The 16,520-nt window shown below is 27.6% G+C and overlaps 1 protein-coding gene across 3 annotated transcripts in view; it reads right to left on the bottom strand.

Moving 5' to 3' along the window:
* Positions 1-393: 393 nt before the first annotated feature.
* Positions 394-16,520, bottom strand: part of LOC145831890 (uncharacterized) — a 33,774-nt gene continuing 17,647 nt past the window's right edge. For all 3 annotated transcript variants that reach the window (XM_082939242.1, XM_082939240.1, XM_082939243.1), the window contains exons 12-23: positions 12,020-12,203; positions 10,842-11,000; positions 10,375-10,445; positions 9,887-10,019; positions 9,568-9,654; positions 4,653-4,779; positions 3,605-3,793; positions 2,877-3,059; positions 2,307-2,386; positions 1,928-2,056; positions 1,276-1,364; positions 394-853 (exon numbers count right to left, since the gene is read on the bottom strand). In XM_082939242.1, the coding sequence (XP_082795368.1) occupies positions 732-853; positions 1,276-1,364; positions 1,928-2,056; positions 2,307-2,386; positions 2,877-3,059; positions 3,605-3,793; positions 4,653-4,779; positions 9,568-9,654; positions 9,887-10,019; positions 10,375-10,445; positions 10,842-11,000; positions 12,020-12,203 (1,553 nt within the window). In that variant the 3' untranslated portion in view covers positions 394-731. The remainder of the gene's footprint in view (positions 854-1,275; positions 1,365-1,927; positions 2,057-2,306; positions 2,387-2,876; positions 3,060-3,604; positions 3,794-4,652; positions 4,780-9,567; positions 9,655-9,886; positions 10,020-10,374; positions 10,446-10,841; positions 11,001-12,019; positions 12,204-16,520) is intronic.

The raw sequence follows: 16,520 nt of genomic DNA, 5'->3' as shown, positions 1-16,520 counted from the left end.
TGATGATGGTTAATACATAGCAGTGCAATAATAATTGTACCATGACATTTACATTACCGTAAATTTTTATTTTAAAGTACAATTTTTCAAAAAAGTTCGGCCCTTACAGAAATTTTTAGTGAATCTGGCCCGCCGACTGACTTTTCAAGCTGTTATTTATGCTCTTTATCAATACAAAACCATCTTTTAAATTATTGGACTTCTATATCCGTTTTTTACAGGTTAGAAAACTTATTGTAATTTGCACTACTTACACAACACAAGCGAACATAATTTTTAGGTTAAAAGCTCTTAACGTATTTCAATATTCGGTAATAGAAACCTTAATATATTTTTGTAGCATTTAATTTACCAAAGACAAATGCAAGCGAGGTTTTCATCAACTTTTTAATGAGAGATTAGCACAATAGAAACAAAAAGAAATATTTTGTACACCAGCTAACAACAAATAGCTGCAATTGTAAAGTTGTGAGCAGTTTTTAGTGAAAACTCGCGACTCTGCTGCTTAAAACTACATAAAAAGCCGTTAAAAATGGCGGGAAACCTTTTCGCTTGATTGGTTTTGTGCAACGAAGCATAGCAAAAAAGTAAAGATGGCGCCAAAAAACAACATAATTTATTTATTAAAAAAAGGGGTGAGTTACTCGTTTTAGTATATAAACACTGATATATATATAGTTACACACATTAAATGCAAACAGAGTCGTCACGTTTAAGTTGTGACGTCACAATCACTTGTTGAAGTGGGGGGTCTGACGGATGGCCAGGCAGAGGGCGTTGGATTTGTCGAGCAACAGCTGGGTGGAGATCTCGGTGGAAAGCGCCCTGCCGCCCTCGATACCAAGAAGATCGGCTGTAAAAATATAATATATTATTCTTATTTCTAATTAAGAAACTATATCTTATCATGTATATTTGTTAATTTTAAAAATTTATTAATATCAGTTGAAAGTTCTCTGAAATACTTGGTAGATCGGCTGTAAAAATATATAAATATTATATTATTTGTAATTAATATATTTATATTTAAAATTAGTTAGTGGAAAAAAAATATAAAAACGTAACATCTGTGTTATATAAAATTTTAGTTTAATGTCTCCAACAACATCCAATGTGTCAGAAGCTTGAAACTTTTACAAAAATTTAAACTTAATTATTTAAATTTCTTAACACACGCTATAATTTTGAAAAACAAAAAGAGGAGTAAGTTTATTTAATTAATTACTAATAGATTGATATTTTGTTGTTATATATAATAAATAAACGTAAATTTACCATCTTGGAGGATTCTGAGAACCTGATCATAAGCTTCTTTGAATACCTTCTTGTTATCAGAACTGTCATTTTCTTGCTGGGTTTGAACACTGTTTGAAATAAATAAAATGTTATTTTAATATATTTGAAATTACAACTTTACTTCTTGCTATCAGAACAATCATTTTCCTTCCATCCGCAGTTGTTAAAATTTTTTGTAATCATTCATAAAGATATTTATTTCCAATTACACGTGTTATTATTAATTAATTTATATTGAGATCAAGATTGATGTTATTGTGACTTTGTATTAGTGCTAAGATGGTGGTTATGACGTAATATTGAACTTGCTAGTTTTTAGAATATTCATTTTATTTTATCTGAGTTTAAATCACACTGTTGACGATGAAATAAATAAAGCACTATCAATGGCTTATACAATGTGATTTCGTAGTTAACAATAACCTGTGCTTAATAATGGTGGTGATGATGTAAAAAAATATTGTGAATCAGGAGTGAACTTATAACTACAATACATTTATTTATAATAATCTATACTTGAATATGGTGTTGATGATGTAATTATTATTTAAATATTTATTTATTATAATAACCTGTGCTTGAAAATAGTGGCTATACTTCAATTATTAATTTTATATTTATTAACAATTACCTATGCTTGAAAATAGTAGTTATAATATAACTGAAGATGGAGAACCAGGAATGGAGATTTTGACAAAATGTCGGGCTGTACAACAAATTCTCATCACTCTGGATCTCCTGCTGAGGTTGATTGTTCACTCTGTAAACATGTATTCATTTTATTAAACATAACTCGTTTATACTCATGATAATATACAATCTTATTAGGCTAACTGTTCACTCAAGTAATTCCAACTTTAGTAAGTTGAGTTCGTTACACTGTGAATTTTGAAACTGTATACATTTATTGTTTTCATTTTAGTAAAAAAAATGTCATAGTTAACATTTTTTAATCTACTGTAAAAAACCATATGTTTTATTTATACCTATTCAATTAACTATTTACTTACCTCTGAAGATTTTTGACAATTTCATCGAGGCAAGGCGCGCAAGCAGCAACATCTTCAAAGCAGTTCTTCAATAGGCTAACCTGTGAAATTAATAACAAATATTTAATACATAAATTTAATTATAACTAATAAAATAGTAAAAACAACAAAGAATAAATATCATTGTGATTTATTAAGCTAAATAAAATAAATCTTCAAAAAAACTTTAACAAAATCACTTGTTATCATAATAAATAATAAAAGCTTATTACAATTAGAGCAAAATTAATTTGAACAAAAACCAGCTTTTTACTACAAACTGTTTTTATTGCAAAACTTGAAACTTGTTTTTCACTGTTACAACAAAAAAGACTTAAAACAAAACAAAAACCATAACAACTTGACAAAATTAATAAATCAAGCATTTATCTATATTCCAGTGAAATTGTTTCACTAGGATCTTTTGTTAGCAAACGATTAAATTTATATTTTAAAAAGGTTAAATCAAGCACACCCATAGGAGATATCTGAAACAAAAAAAAACTAACAACTTAACAACTTTATTAAATCAACCCATAGAAATTTTCTCACCTTGTTGTTATGCTGGTTGGCGGGAAGATTGGCGTTCTGGGAGCTGGAAGGGGCGAACTTGGAAGCGAGCAGGTTGAGGATGCCCACCCTCGAGAAGAACTCGGCGGTTGGCATGACAGCGAGCGCGAAGAACGTTGCCGCCTTCTGGTAATGCTTGATCGCCTTTTGGAAGTTGGTCGCTTTCTGTTTGGAAATATAAATAATTATTTATTGTATTTTTATTTCATATGTTATTGTCAAGGATGCTTTGAAGCAGAAAATGCAGCTTTGATTGACCAAAAACTGGGATTGGTGACTGGAAATTATCCTTATCAACCTGAATTTGTAAGAATTTGAAACCAATAGCAACTTGAAACTAATAAAAATTTTACTGGAATAAAAAAAGAAGTTAATAACTAGAAGTAAAATCATTTCTATGAAGTTCATTTTAAGTCATAAAAATTATCCTGATTGAGTGTGTGGCAAACTTTGTTTATCACCTGTCACAGTTTACTAATCCTGATTTAATTATGCCCTCACAAAAATATTTACCTGAGCTTGGTCCTTGATTGTACTGACAAGCATTATACATATTCTGACGCAACAAATATCTAACCTGAGCTTGGTCCTTTTCTTAAAAAGCCTGATTGTACTTTCATATTATGACGTAACAAACCAACCTGAGTCTGATCCTTCACCCAAGTACGCATGATTGTATATTTATACTATGACGTCACGAAAATACTCACCTGAGCCTGATCCTTCTCCAAGTAGGCCTGGTTGTACTGGCAGGCGAGCATGTGGTGGCTCTCGGCGATTCTGTTCCGGGCCACCTTCAGGTTGGCGCTGTCCAGGTGGTTCTCCGTGAAGTACTTCCAGATCCTGATGGACTTGGTCAGGTACTGGAACATGTCGCCCTCCATACTGTTCGCAGTGTCCTGTGTTGTGAGTGAATGGTTTTATACTGTTTCTATTTGAGTTTTATGCTGTTTCTATTGAGTTTTAGTTTTAAGCTGTTTATATTGATTTTTTGTTTTATACTGTTTCCTATTAAGTTTTTTTTTAAGTTTTTAGCTGGGTAAAAGTATCTCCAGTGAACGTCTGAAATTGAAAACTTATTTGCTTAAATAAATTTCAACCCGTTTATATATTTTATTGCAAATAATTATTTGTTAAACCCTGTGTTCGATAAATATGCTCCAACGGTCTCTTTGTTGTTGAACGGATCTGACCTACAAACATGTACAAAACAAAAATTAAATACATTACCAAAACAATATATATATATTTATTTATATTTCAAACAAAATTAGGTTTACACCGGTCATTGTACATGTTTATTGATTTATCAAAACTTTAATCTGTGAAAAGTTATACACAAAAAACATTTTTATTAAACTGTTGAATACTTTAATTTCATAGTGTATGTTTTGTAGGGTTTCTATAGAATACATTTGATTTTTATAGCTACAAATATAAAAACAATTGTACTAAAACATTAATAACTCTACGCTGTGTATTTTTCATTATTTAATTATAGCGCTTAGTTTGGCTACTAATTAGATTCTACATAATACCCTAGATTACCCTGTACCCTAGAAATGTGTTTTAAAATTCAAATAGCAACTAGCAAGATTTACAGATAAATTATATTTAAAATACAATCAAACTTTAGTATTTAAATAAAAATAATAACAAACTGCAGATAATTAAACATTCTGCTAGAAAGTTGGCAGAAAATGTTTTGAAATTAAATTGGAAACTTAAAACTAGTTAATTAAATAAAACATTAAGTACCTGCAAATTGTTCAACATTCTGTTAGCAAGCTGGTAGAAAGTGTCACCGAGGTTCCAGTTGATCGTGTCCCACCTCAGATCTTCCTTCAACCCGGTTTGCTTGTAAATCTCCTGAGCGTGCTCGTACCTGTGAGTTGTAAACAAGTTTAATCGGGCGAAATTGTAAATATAAAGATGTAGATAAGTATAATCGGGTGAAATTGTAAATAAAAGTTGTTAACTGGTTCAATTGGGCGAAATTGTAAATATAAAGATGTTAACTGGTTCAATGACCTCAAATTGATAATAAAATTCATTTAAACACCTTTTTTACTGAACAGGTAAACATACACATACATTTAGTTATCTATTTTTAATTTTAATGCAATTACAATATTTTTTGGAACATATGTGATGTAAATATATAAAAAACTTGTTTTGGAAACTTTTCAAAAAACAAAGGTCTTTTCTTTCATTGTCATTAGACATTGTTATATAAAATAAGACTAATAATTTTTTTTCCCAATACGAAATAGTATCAATCAATAGACACTTAGTAATTTAATTTGATTTTATTTTAAAACTGTCAAAATAATACTGACTTAATCTGTAAGTATAAAAGTTTTTTGAAATTAATTTTCTGTAGTTGTATACTTTAAATATTGATATCTAATTTTTATACACACAAAACAAATACCGACTTACTTTAAAGCAAATTACTAACAAAACAATGTTTAAACTTTACTTCGTTAACTCAAAATAACATCCTAAATAAGAACGGTAAGATTAAATTTAAATTCTGAACTTAAGAAAATTCTCATACACAAACAGAGTCACGATTGCGTGAGGTTTTGTGTCACAAAAATTCGCAATTTAAATGTTACTTGTGCAATACTTATATAAAGTTTTTTCAATTGTAAAATAATATTACTATAGCATATTTTGTCGGGTACAGTTTTTTCAACTTTTAAAATTTATTTAGGATATCACACAAGTAAAACTTTAGTTAACCAGGTAAGAGTTCATAAAAATAAATTTTTATAGCATTAATATAGCAGAGAGATTTATACAATATGTACATAAACTTATTTTTTGTACTTCAATTGTTATAAGCTTTGTGATAATAAAATTGTGTGATAAAACTGAACAGTTCTATCGGAATTAAGTTTTGCATGACTTAATAACACTGCTTGTCATAAATAAGTTCAAGTTGCACAAAACTAAGCTGTCAACTAAAAACCTTGTTTCGTTTACCACTTGTTGTTTTTTTTCTAACATAATATTTTTAAAACAAAATTTTTGAATTTTTAAGTTTGCATATGTCATCACTTTTGAACTGTATGGGAGTTACTAATTACGAATGATAAAAACACTTATTATCTCTTCAAGTTTAAATTATGAGTGAAAACGTTGGAAAGCTTTTAATTTTTTATTAAATGTAGTTAAATAAATCTCCTAATAAAAACACTATTTATCAATATTGAGATGTCGCTATTTTTCAAAATACTTTTTTTATTAATTAGTATAATTTACAACCGACTGTTTACGGGCTTACACTTTATTTTATTTAGAACTTGTAATTTCTAAATTTTAAAACAATAAGCTTTCAAGAGTCAATAAAATGAATGATGTAATCGTGGTGGTTTGAAGTCTCAAAAGTTTTATTAGTTTGAGAGTTATATTTATCAGTTAATTATCATAACTAACTTATATAATAGTGTCGATTGATAATAGAAAACATAACTCCTTTGCTTATAAAAAATAATTAGACTTTAACTGTATTTTATTTATAAACTTCTAAATAACATCAGTACCATAAAAAACGGTTGCAATGTTTATTTAAAATAACTACTAATAACTTTTCCTTTAACTAACTTATTTTATTTGGGTGACTATTGTTTAATAACTTAAGTAGACTTCATTTAAATATTATGTTTAAAAAAAAGTTAATATTACACAAAAGTTTTCAAGCAATTTGAAATTAAATGTTGGTAAAATGACCGGCAGTAATTGCAGCAACAATTATAATTCTTGAACCAATAAAAATATACATTTACCGATTTGTTCACTATTTTTGTCAAAAGAAAAGCCTATATATAAATTTCAAATACTTGAGAAACTTATCTTTCTATTTGTAGTCGTGAAAAATAAAAGTTTACTATTTTAAGCTCAATTTACGTTCTTAATTTTATTTTATCATTAACTGTCTGACAAATTGACTAAAAACTGAAAATTCAATCACATTTTTAACAGGTTTTAAAATTAGAAAAGTATATTTAAAAGAAAAAACTAAAGTTACTGGAATGATGCAAAACTCTTTCAACACATGTGGAAAAATCTAAATTTAACAAATACTTTTTTTTTGGTTTGTATCAAAAATATATATACACTGCAATTCATGGTTAAAACGCTGTTAAAACAAAATTTTTACGCTCAAGACGAATTTTGAGTGCCTTTCTATTTTTCAAGGGCTTATATAGCTTCCTCAACGACCTTTTATCATTTTGCACTGAGTTTACAACACAAACTGACATTATTTCCAACATTTTAACACAAAATGACATTATTTCCAACATTTTAACACAAAATGACATTATTTTCAACATTTTAACACAAAATGACATTATTTCCAAAATTTTAACATGATTATAGACAAATAGTAGTTAGTTATATGACGTTTGCAATTATCTATTTATGAACCAGGTCCATAAAATATTTTTATATAAAACATTTTTCAAATTACACTCATCTGTTAATAATGGAAAAAATCAGTTAAATCAAACTCTTAAACATGATTGAAGTTTTGTAAGCAGTTCACAATATTTTTAATACGGTGTATTTTTAATTAAGTACTGTAAATTAATAACATAATTTATACGACCTACATAACTGAGTAACAATTTTTGTTTTTATTTTATTACAAAACAGTATGTTAGCTACAAATGACTTTATTTATTTTTTATTACGGCTTACATATTTAACATATTAAAAGATTTAGTTTCTAGCTCACAAAAAGTTATCATGCGTTTAATTAATATTTTTGAAAAAAGTGAATATATTAAATTTTAAAATTTTACTTTCAAAACTCATAATGACAAATTTTAACTAAAATTTTATTTTATTTATTTGGTCAACAGTAATAGTTCGTTAATTGTTTATATTTTTATTTGATATCATTAGTTTGATGATTCATTACTTTGGAACTCAGTCGACGAATTAAAACTGGGATATTAAACTCATATTAACTGGGATAAATAAAATATAATAAAACTTAAGTAAAAATATTTTCTTGTATTATTTTTTTGATTGTTTTAGCTTGTGGTATCTATCAAAATAAAAACATTTGTGAGGATGTTTATTGAAATAAAAAAAAATGATAAAATATTATTTGAAAGTAGATGAAAATAATATTTTGACAGAACACAAAGCGTTTTTTATACGCTTATTACAAGCTTAAAATATAAATTTGATTTTAATCTGCAAATTAAGTCATTCTAAATAAAGAAAAAGCGTAATGGTCGATTGGGCTTATAAAAATAAACTTTCTCACTACTTTTTTTTTGCTTTCCTATTTTTAAAACTTTTTTTATTCACTTTTAAACTGTAGTAACAATATTTTTTGAACATAATTTTTTTAAACTTTTTATGTTACTAAGCTGGGTTTTTTCTTAAACAGATTTTTTAAACCCGTTTATAATTTCTTTAAGGTCAAACTTATCAGTGCTCGCAATTAATCCAATTTCCGACACGAAATCTCAAAAATTACAAAATTTAACATTCATTTCTCATTACTTGAGTTTTATAAATAGCGCGTCAATGGCGAGTCCTAGGGGAAAATAAACAAATCTGATTTGAACGAAAACATTTTTCTTGGAAACATCACAAAAGTGTAACATGAAAAGTTTGAAGCAGTAAACAGTCATTACGTGAAATTTATTTTACTTTAATATATTTTGAAACTAATTAAGTGATTTAAAAATTAACTGTTAACTCATATACATAACCATTAGAATATAGTAAATATTTTCTTGAATTTAATAACGGGATACTTTTTACTTTAACTGGCATAGTTACCAAAACAATGTGAGTTAATAAATGTATGACATTAACATAACTGCATTCTCTTTCTTTTTAATGAATTTTTTATAAAGTTTAAAATGTTATTTCTTTAGACTTTTATTACTCACTTTTTTGTATTAGTTAGAATAGTTGATTTGTATTTTATATTACTTATTAGTATTTTTAACAACTTATATTTAATTAAATTCGACCGAAACACTTTCTATGAGTTATCCAATAACCACAACATCTATATTTATCTGCTACTTTTTTATTAGATCTAAAAAAATAATAACTATTGCAGTGAAATATGAAATATTAAGTTGCTGTGAAATGTGTTATTTCTAAACAGTCTGAAAATTGTTATAAATCCTATAATTAGTATTCAAACCTGTACGGCACATAATTCATAACATTTTGTCTAAATAAATGTTACAACAGTCATTTTAAAAGTATATATGTTTGCTCGAATCAACATAGCATTAGTAACATTTTTTTTCTACTAACATTAGTATTATGGATTTGTTTAAAATTCATGAAAATATATGCATTCAGGTTAACTTTAAGCAACCTTAGAACAAATAGGATAAATTTTTAGTCTTACTTTTGGGACACAAAAATAAAACATGAATGATGAAATTAAATGATATTCTAAAAAATTGAACACAAGTACAAGTCAGTAACGTAAAATTTAAAGCTAGCCAATATGCAATATACCAAATTGAATATACCAATTAAATTTGTATATATAATTTTATCAGAGTAGACTTGTTTGAGCTCATTTTTTGAAACACTTAAATCAATTTCACAATGAAATGTCTAAAAACTAACCAGTATGTTAATTAAGTTAACTAAGAAACATGGAAATTTAACAAACTTTTCAGCAGCCTTCTTCAACAGGTCAGTTTCAGCGTGCGTTGTATTGAAATCACACGACTTATTCTTGACAAATACCGCGTGTGCCCTGTGAATTTAATTATTACACAACATTGAATAACTGACTACTTCAAAGCTTAATCAACATGATATAAACTGACATAACAACCAGTGTGTATTTTAATACTAGAGTGGTTGCAACACAACAGTTTTGGTGAACTTTTTTTAAACTTCAAACTAGTTAATTTCAAAAATTGCCAACATGCACTACATTGATCTGCAACTTATTTACGTCAACATATAACATACTGTACACATACCTGTAAATCAACGCAGATTTGGCCAAGCACAACACTTTCTTGTCGACTTGATCGTGGATGTTGTAAGCCTTGGTGGCAACTTCCACTGCTTGCTTGAAGCAAGATGACGATGACAGGGTGAAGTTTATGTCGGCTGTTGTGTTGAGAAACAACTTATAAGTCATGAAAAAAATACTTAAGTTATGAGGTTATGGTAGAGTGAAGTAGTCGGGAATGTTGGCAATTTGTTGTAATTAAGTGGGGAATAAAGAAAGTATTAAAACATTGGTATTCTTAATTTTCTAAATTGAAGTTTCAGATGTTTACAAAAAGTGATTACCTAATAAATTTAATTAACGTCATAGAAAAAAACAGTTGTTTTTATTTTCTAATAAGCTTTACTTGTTTTGATCTCTAGGACTAAACAGCTTAAATGTTACTTCGGAAAAACATACAGGCTAACTTTAATGAATTCAAATATAGTAATATATCAATTGAAAATTAATTACCCTCAGCAGCAATGTACAAATACGGGTTAACGTGGTCAACTTGAACTTCGATGGTCGAGGTCATTGGCAACCTGTTTTAATTTAATAAAGTTATTACAGTTAACAATAAAACGAATCGATTAAAAACATGGAATAAAATTTTCCATCCAGTGACATATTTATTTTTTACCTAGGTTTTTTTTTTAATTTGTCAATTTCCTGGTTTTTCTAGTTTTTTAGCCTAAATTGTCAAATTCCAGGTTTTTTGGCAATCCTGTCCTGGTGCAAACAGATAAAACTTCGAACAAATAATCTAATAACATAAAAAACTGTATATGTAAACTTATCACAAGCAATCCTGGTACAAACAGACGATATTTAATTAAATAAAATATCAATAAAATAAATAAAACAATTACTAACCTAGTGCAAAAAGAAGATATGTAATTAAATAAAATATCATTTAAATGAATAAAACAAATATAAACCTATCACAGGCGATCCTGGTGCACACTGACGAAATCTCCCTTCCGCTGGATCCTCCACTACTTACACTCTGCTCCTTCTTGCTGACTGCTTGCCTCCTGTTGGAGTGGTACTGCGCCATCGCCACGTTGAAGCACTGCGAAGCTAGCTTCTGCATGTCCCTGTGATTTGTTAGTTGTTATAAGTATTAGTTTTTATTTAGGGGATTTTTTATGTTGTAGTGGTACTGCGCCATCGCCACGTTGAAACACTGCGAAGCTAGCTTCTGCATGTCCCTGTTATTTGTTAGTTTTGAGTTAGGGGATTTTTTTATAAATAGTTGAACTGTTCTCGAGTTGAAGAACTTAAACTGATTTCTGATTAGGAAAATTTTCAAGATCTTCAGAAATTAACATTGATGGTAATTCACTGTGTTAAATTCAGATTATAATTTGAGGAACGCTTTAAAATGTTTAAACTTCATACTCCTGCAGGTCCGTATAATGACTTTTAATCTATGATTGTACTCTGCTCAAATGAAGACTATACACAGGGTTGCTGCTCAAAATTTTGTAAATTTATCTTAAGTTAAGTAAGAAGTTAGTTATTAGATAGAATCTATTAAAACCAGATTGTAATTTCAGGAGCACTAAATGTATTTCTGCAGGTCTGTTATATAAAACGGTCAATTCTTTATATATAATAAAAAACTTTAATGAGTTCCGTAGTTGAGAATAGAAAATTTTAAATAAAATATAAAGTTAAATATTTAATATTGTTGAGAAATTATGTAAATAATTATTTCAAGTATTGAAGTTATGAAATCATACTAAATAACTATTCTCACACAACTACTGACAAAAATGACTTGTGTAGCCTAGTGTAGAGGGTGGAAAATCCAAAACAAAGTATAAAAACAAACCAACTGGTTTAAATTATCAGAAACTAATTGGTAGTTGTTAGGAACCTTAATGGGCAAGACAAGGGTATAAAAACTCAAAATAAAAATAAAAAACTAACTGATAAAAACTATCAGGGTCTTACTGAAAGTTATTGGGATCTATTTGAGTTTGGAATTTTTTTTTAACTTATTAGTATAAAACTATCAGAAACTAACTGATACTTGTTAGGAAATGTGAAAATGTGATAAAAGCTTAAATTTAAGGTATTTTAATTTTTATAAACAATTTTTGAAACTAACTGATAGTTGTTGGGGACCTGGGTGGCCCACTTGAACTTGTGACCCAGCTGCGGGTAGAAGATCTTGCAGACGTTGAAGTACGAGCGGTGTCGCTTCTGCAGTTCGCCGAAGTTCGTAATGAACTTCTTGATGGCCGTCTGGTCGTTCGACTTGAAACACACAGCCAGCTGGTAGTAGATGTTACCTGTGAAATATTTTATTTATATTTGCTTTACTATACATTTATATGCAATTTATTTTATTTGGTCGTTCGACTTGAAGCAAACAGCAAGTTGGTAGTAGATGTTACCTGTGGGATTATTTGTATTTTAATTTGTTTATATCTTTTTTTTATTATTTTATCATATTATTAAGTTTGGTAGTTCGATTGGAACTGTTTTGTTTATGAGTTTTATTACTATTATTTATTTGTATATAACTTATTTTATAATCGTTCGACTTGAAACACATAGCCTACTGGTAGTAGCTGTTACCTGTGATATATATTTTTATTTATATTTGTTTTATTTTTATGTGTTGTTACGTCTGATCATTTAATTTGAAAAAAAATTAGTAGTGTTATTTGTATATAATTTAATTAGTATTCACCTTCTAAATTTTAGATGTTACCCGTGGAGCTGTTTGAAACCGAGAATATTAATACATTAAAGTATACAAAAAATCGCTTACACTTCTGTTTTTATTTAACATTAGACGCAAATATTTTTTATGATAAGTTTAACAACATAAACATGTATGTAGAACTCTATATGTAAAATTTTAAGTTTTGAAAGGTATAACGACACGATTAATTCTTTATTTTAGTACATTGAACAAAATGATAATATATTTAAATTTAACAAAACTTTTTAATTGTTCGTGACTTGGCCTGGCAAGAAATTAAGTTTTTTTTTTACTTGTAATTTTTGAATAAAATTTTATGCACAAAAATTCAGATACAAGACTAATAAAAATTAGACGTTTCAAGTAAAAAAAATCATTAGAATAATTATGCACTTTTATTAATTCTTATCCACTTGTTTCTGTAAATAAAACAAATAGAAACAAACAAAAACAATTTCATTAGCAGTGTCGTTTTAAACAAATAAATTAGAAAAAAGTAATGTCACATGATTACAAGGCATTGAGTGAAAAATGTATCTATAGAATGTTTTGTTTTAGTCTGAATTTACCTTGTTTTGTTAAATAGACAACGTTATCTAGGACAAAGTCATGTTGAAAATGATTACAATAAACATTTTTTAACTGTTTACAAATTAATGTTGTTTGTAAAAACGTTACAAGTAGAAAGAAATACATATGATAACTTTAAAAACTAAAATTACGCCTGAATGTTTAAATACATGTTTAAATGTTCAAATTAATTAAAATAAAATTTATTTTGTTTTTAAGTTTTAGTAGTTATACTTCAAGATTTAAACAAATACTAACAAGTGCCTAAATTTACAAGTTATAAATAAAAAAAAACATTTTCATCTAGGTTGAGCAACTTATTTTTATGTATTTTTAGCTAAATTATATAACAGAAGAAATGAAAAGTATTGCGGTTTGCTGACGACTTTTTTAATCACACGCAAGCCTCAAAGAGTTGTTGTATATTGAAATGTGCTTTTTTATTTCTTTAATTTTGCGCATACTTACTTTAAAATTCAAATCAGGGGTTGGCAAAATGCGGTCTGCGAGGAACATTTATGCTAATAACGTTCTTTTTTAAAATGGTATAAAAAATATTTTTTGGTGATAACTTACAACTAGGGTTCAACTTAAGTAATTATTCGTAAATAGTGCGTCTTATAGCTTGTTTTGTCCAAATTTTTGGTTTAAATAGCATTTTTGTATCATTTATTACAATAATTATCTATAAATAGCTCGCGAAGACTTATTTCTGTATAGAGGGGCCCGATAGAAAATTTTTGTAAGAAAATTGGCCCGCTACTTAATTAAGGCAACCGACCCTAACAAACACTTTAAAACAAAATTATGTAAGTGATCAACCTGAAGTTAGGACTTTTTTTGTGAAAACTACAGGGAATAACTCTTTAATTATTCTCGACCAGGGTTTCCCAAAAAAAAATTTTAAATTGCCCCCTTTGAAGAAATTAAAATGGCTATTGCCCCCTCCAACATGACTATATTTTTTTAATCTTAATCTGAAACTCAAGAATATCTAGTGTAAGTTTCAAAATCAAAAAATCGCCCCCCCCCCTTTTGCCCCTTTACTAATTATTGCCCCCCAACTTACTAAAATCGCCCCCAGGGGGCGGTACCGACCACTTTGGGAAACCCTGTTTTAGAGGTTTTTTTAATACAAATTAAAATATTTTGTTCACGCTTTCAACTTCAATCTCCAAATTGTTTTTGTACTACGTTTTGAACATAAACGAGAAACATTTAATTGAAATTTTGAACTAATGGATGGCAATTTTTTCTCGCGTGCACCTGTAAACTTCATTCCAGGTTTCGTACATTCGGGTTTTCAATTAAGTTTAAAAGTTTTACTTTAATAATTAGCACATTACCAAATAATGTCTACGTTGTTCTTTTAAAACCTAAAAAATTTTTGGCCTATATTTCATACAAACAACGTCTTCTAAACTCAATAAAACAATTGTGATAACAATCAAACCGCAAAAATGCTGAAATCAGCAGTTTTAAATGCAATACGTGTTCGCGAAATTTTTGTTTTACGTTTCACAAATGTTTGAAAATATTTGCATTGTTCATGTTTTATTAATAATAAGTTGATGTTTTCTTTAACATTTTAACTATCTTGGAAAATTTGCATTGTTGGTAACGTTCTGTTAAGGTTTAAAAAATAAAATACATAAAATATACAAAAGTTTAGACACTGCAACTTTGCAAATTTAAAAGTATTGACTGATGTTTGAAAATATTTGCAATTTTCTTGATTAACTGTCTATAAAATGCAAAATGATGCATTTAAACATTTCATTTTTGTCAGTGTTCGAAAATACTTGCATTGCTTACATACTTCATAATGTTCTGAGAAAGTACAAAATCTTTAAAAAATATTACTTATAAACATTTATTAAATATGTTTTCGCACTATCACGCTTGCACAGACATTTAATGGTTATTTTGTTCGCACAACTTTGCCACACTTACTTACAAATTGGCCATACTAGTATATTTGCTGAAGGTCCTTTAAAACTATTTTCTAAACATGTTCTTTAAATAACCCAAGTTTTTTTTTTACCCAGTAGTTGTAACACATGTAAAATTGAAGTTTTTTTTTTTTTTTTTGGACATTTAATACCTACATACAATTTTGATTCAATTTTATTTTGTCACCTTTTCAACATCACATCAACATATTTTGTTTCAGTATTCTAAAAGGTTGTATGCAAAGTAAAGAAAAGTTTTAAAACTACAAAACCTAACCAATAAAACAAGTGTGAGTATGTTATCAAAACTTTACTTTACCATCCTAATCTGGGCATTCAAGTGATACTGAAACTTTAGTTTTTTAATAATAGTTCTTACAGAAGACTTGTAACTTATTTGAAGTAGAGACTTTTAGAACTTATAACATTTCTTTATTTTTAGCCTTAACTTCTGAATAGAATACACATAACCTGACGTTCTTTAAACACTGAAATATTGTCGTTTCTATTCAAGCTTAAGTAAGAAAAGCTTTTTTTTTTGTTAAAAAGCCAGAAATTAAATTAAATTATTCATATCCAGAAGCGCATAATTAAAAATGTGTACTTTATGGACACATATTGTGAGCAATGTTTTTTTATTGGGATTTAATATAGTTTAACAAAAATAAGGAAAATGACTCAAAGTTAAAACAATTTTATTTTTGTTATATATATTATTAACTTAAGGAGTAATAATAACGGCAATTTTTAACTTTTTACATACTTTTAAATGCATTTGGTGGCTTTAAAAACCATTACATGAACTAATAAACGGTATGAGTTACCTTTATACATACAAACTTGAATTTTCAAGTTTTTTTTTCTGCTATTTTTCAATCAAAACTCAGACAACTGGAAAAACGTCATTCAAATTACATAATTGTTATTTAATTTTTGTGTGTTAATAAAACGACGAATTTTAAACAATATTCCTTTAACAAAATACATAATCAAAATTAAATATTTTCTTAGTCTAAGACATTTTTAACTGGTAGCATTTTTCATTAGTATCAACTTTCTTTTTATGAATGAAGTTTAAAAAAACTTGAGCAATTTCACCGCATCAATTATTTAAAACTGGTTTAATTTTTCAATTGCTTGAAATGTTTTACATTTAAATTAAATTTTTCACGCATAACTTTTTTGATAATTTTTTTTTTGTACATTAAAAGTTTAATTCAAACTGTTTTTGTTTAGAGTGTAGCTTTATTATACTTATTTTTTCTCAAAACATTTAAAAAGCTTTTTCTAATACAGGTATTTTGAAGAACAATTATTTAGTTGTACTCCACTAAATAAGATAAATCAAAGAATCTTAAGAAAAGTAAAGTATTTAA

Source organism: Thalia democratica, chromosome 3, assembly GCF_965202585.1.
Source record: "Thalia democratica chromosome 3, ktThaDemo2.hap1.1, whole genome shotgun sequence".
Classification (NCBI taxonomy): domain Eukaryota; kingdom Metazoa; phylum Chordata; class Thaliacea; order Salpida; family Salpidae; genus Thalia; species Thalia democratica.
Note: the sequence above shows the minus strand (reverse complement) of the source record. Positions and strands in the feature narration are given on the sequence as shown.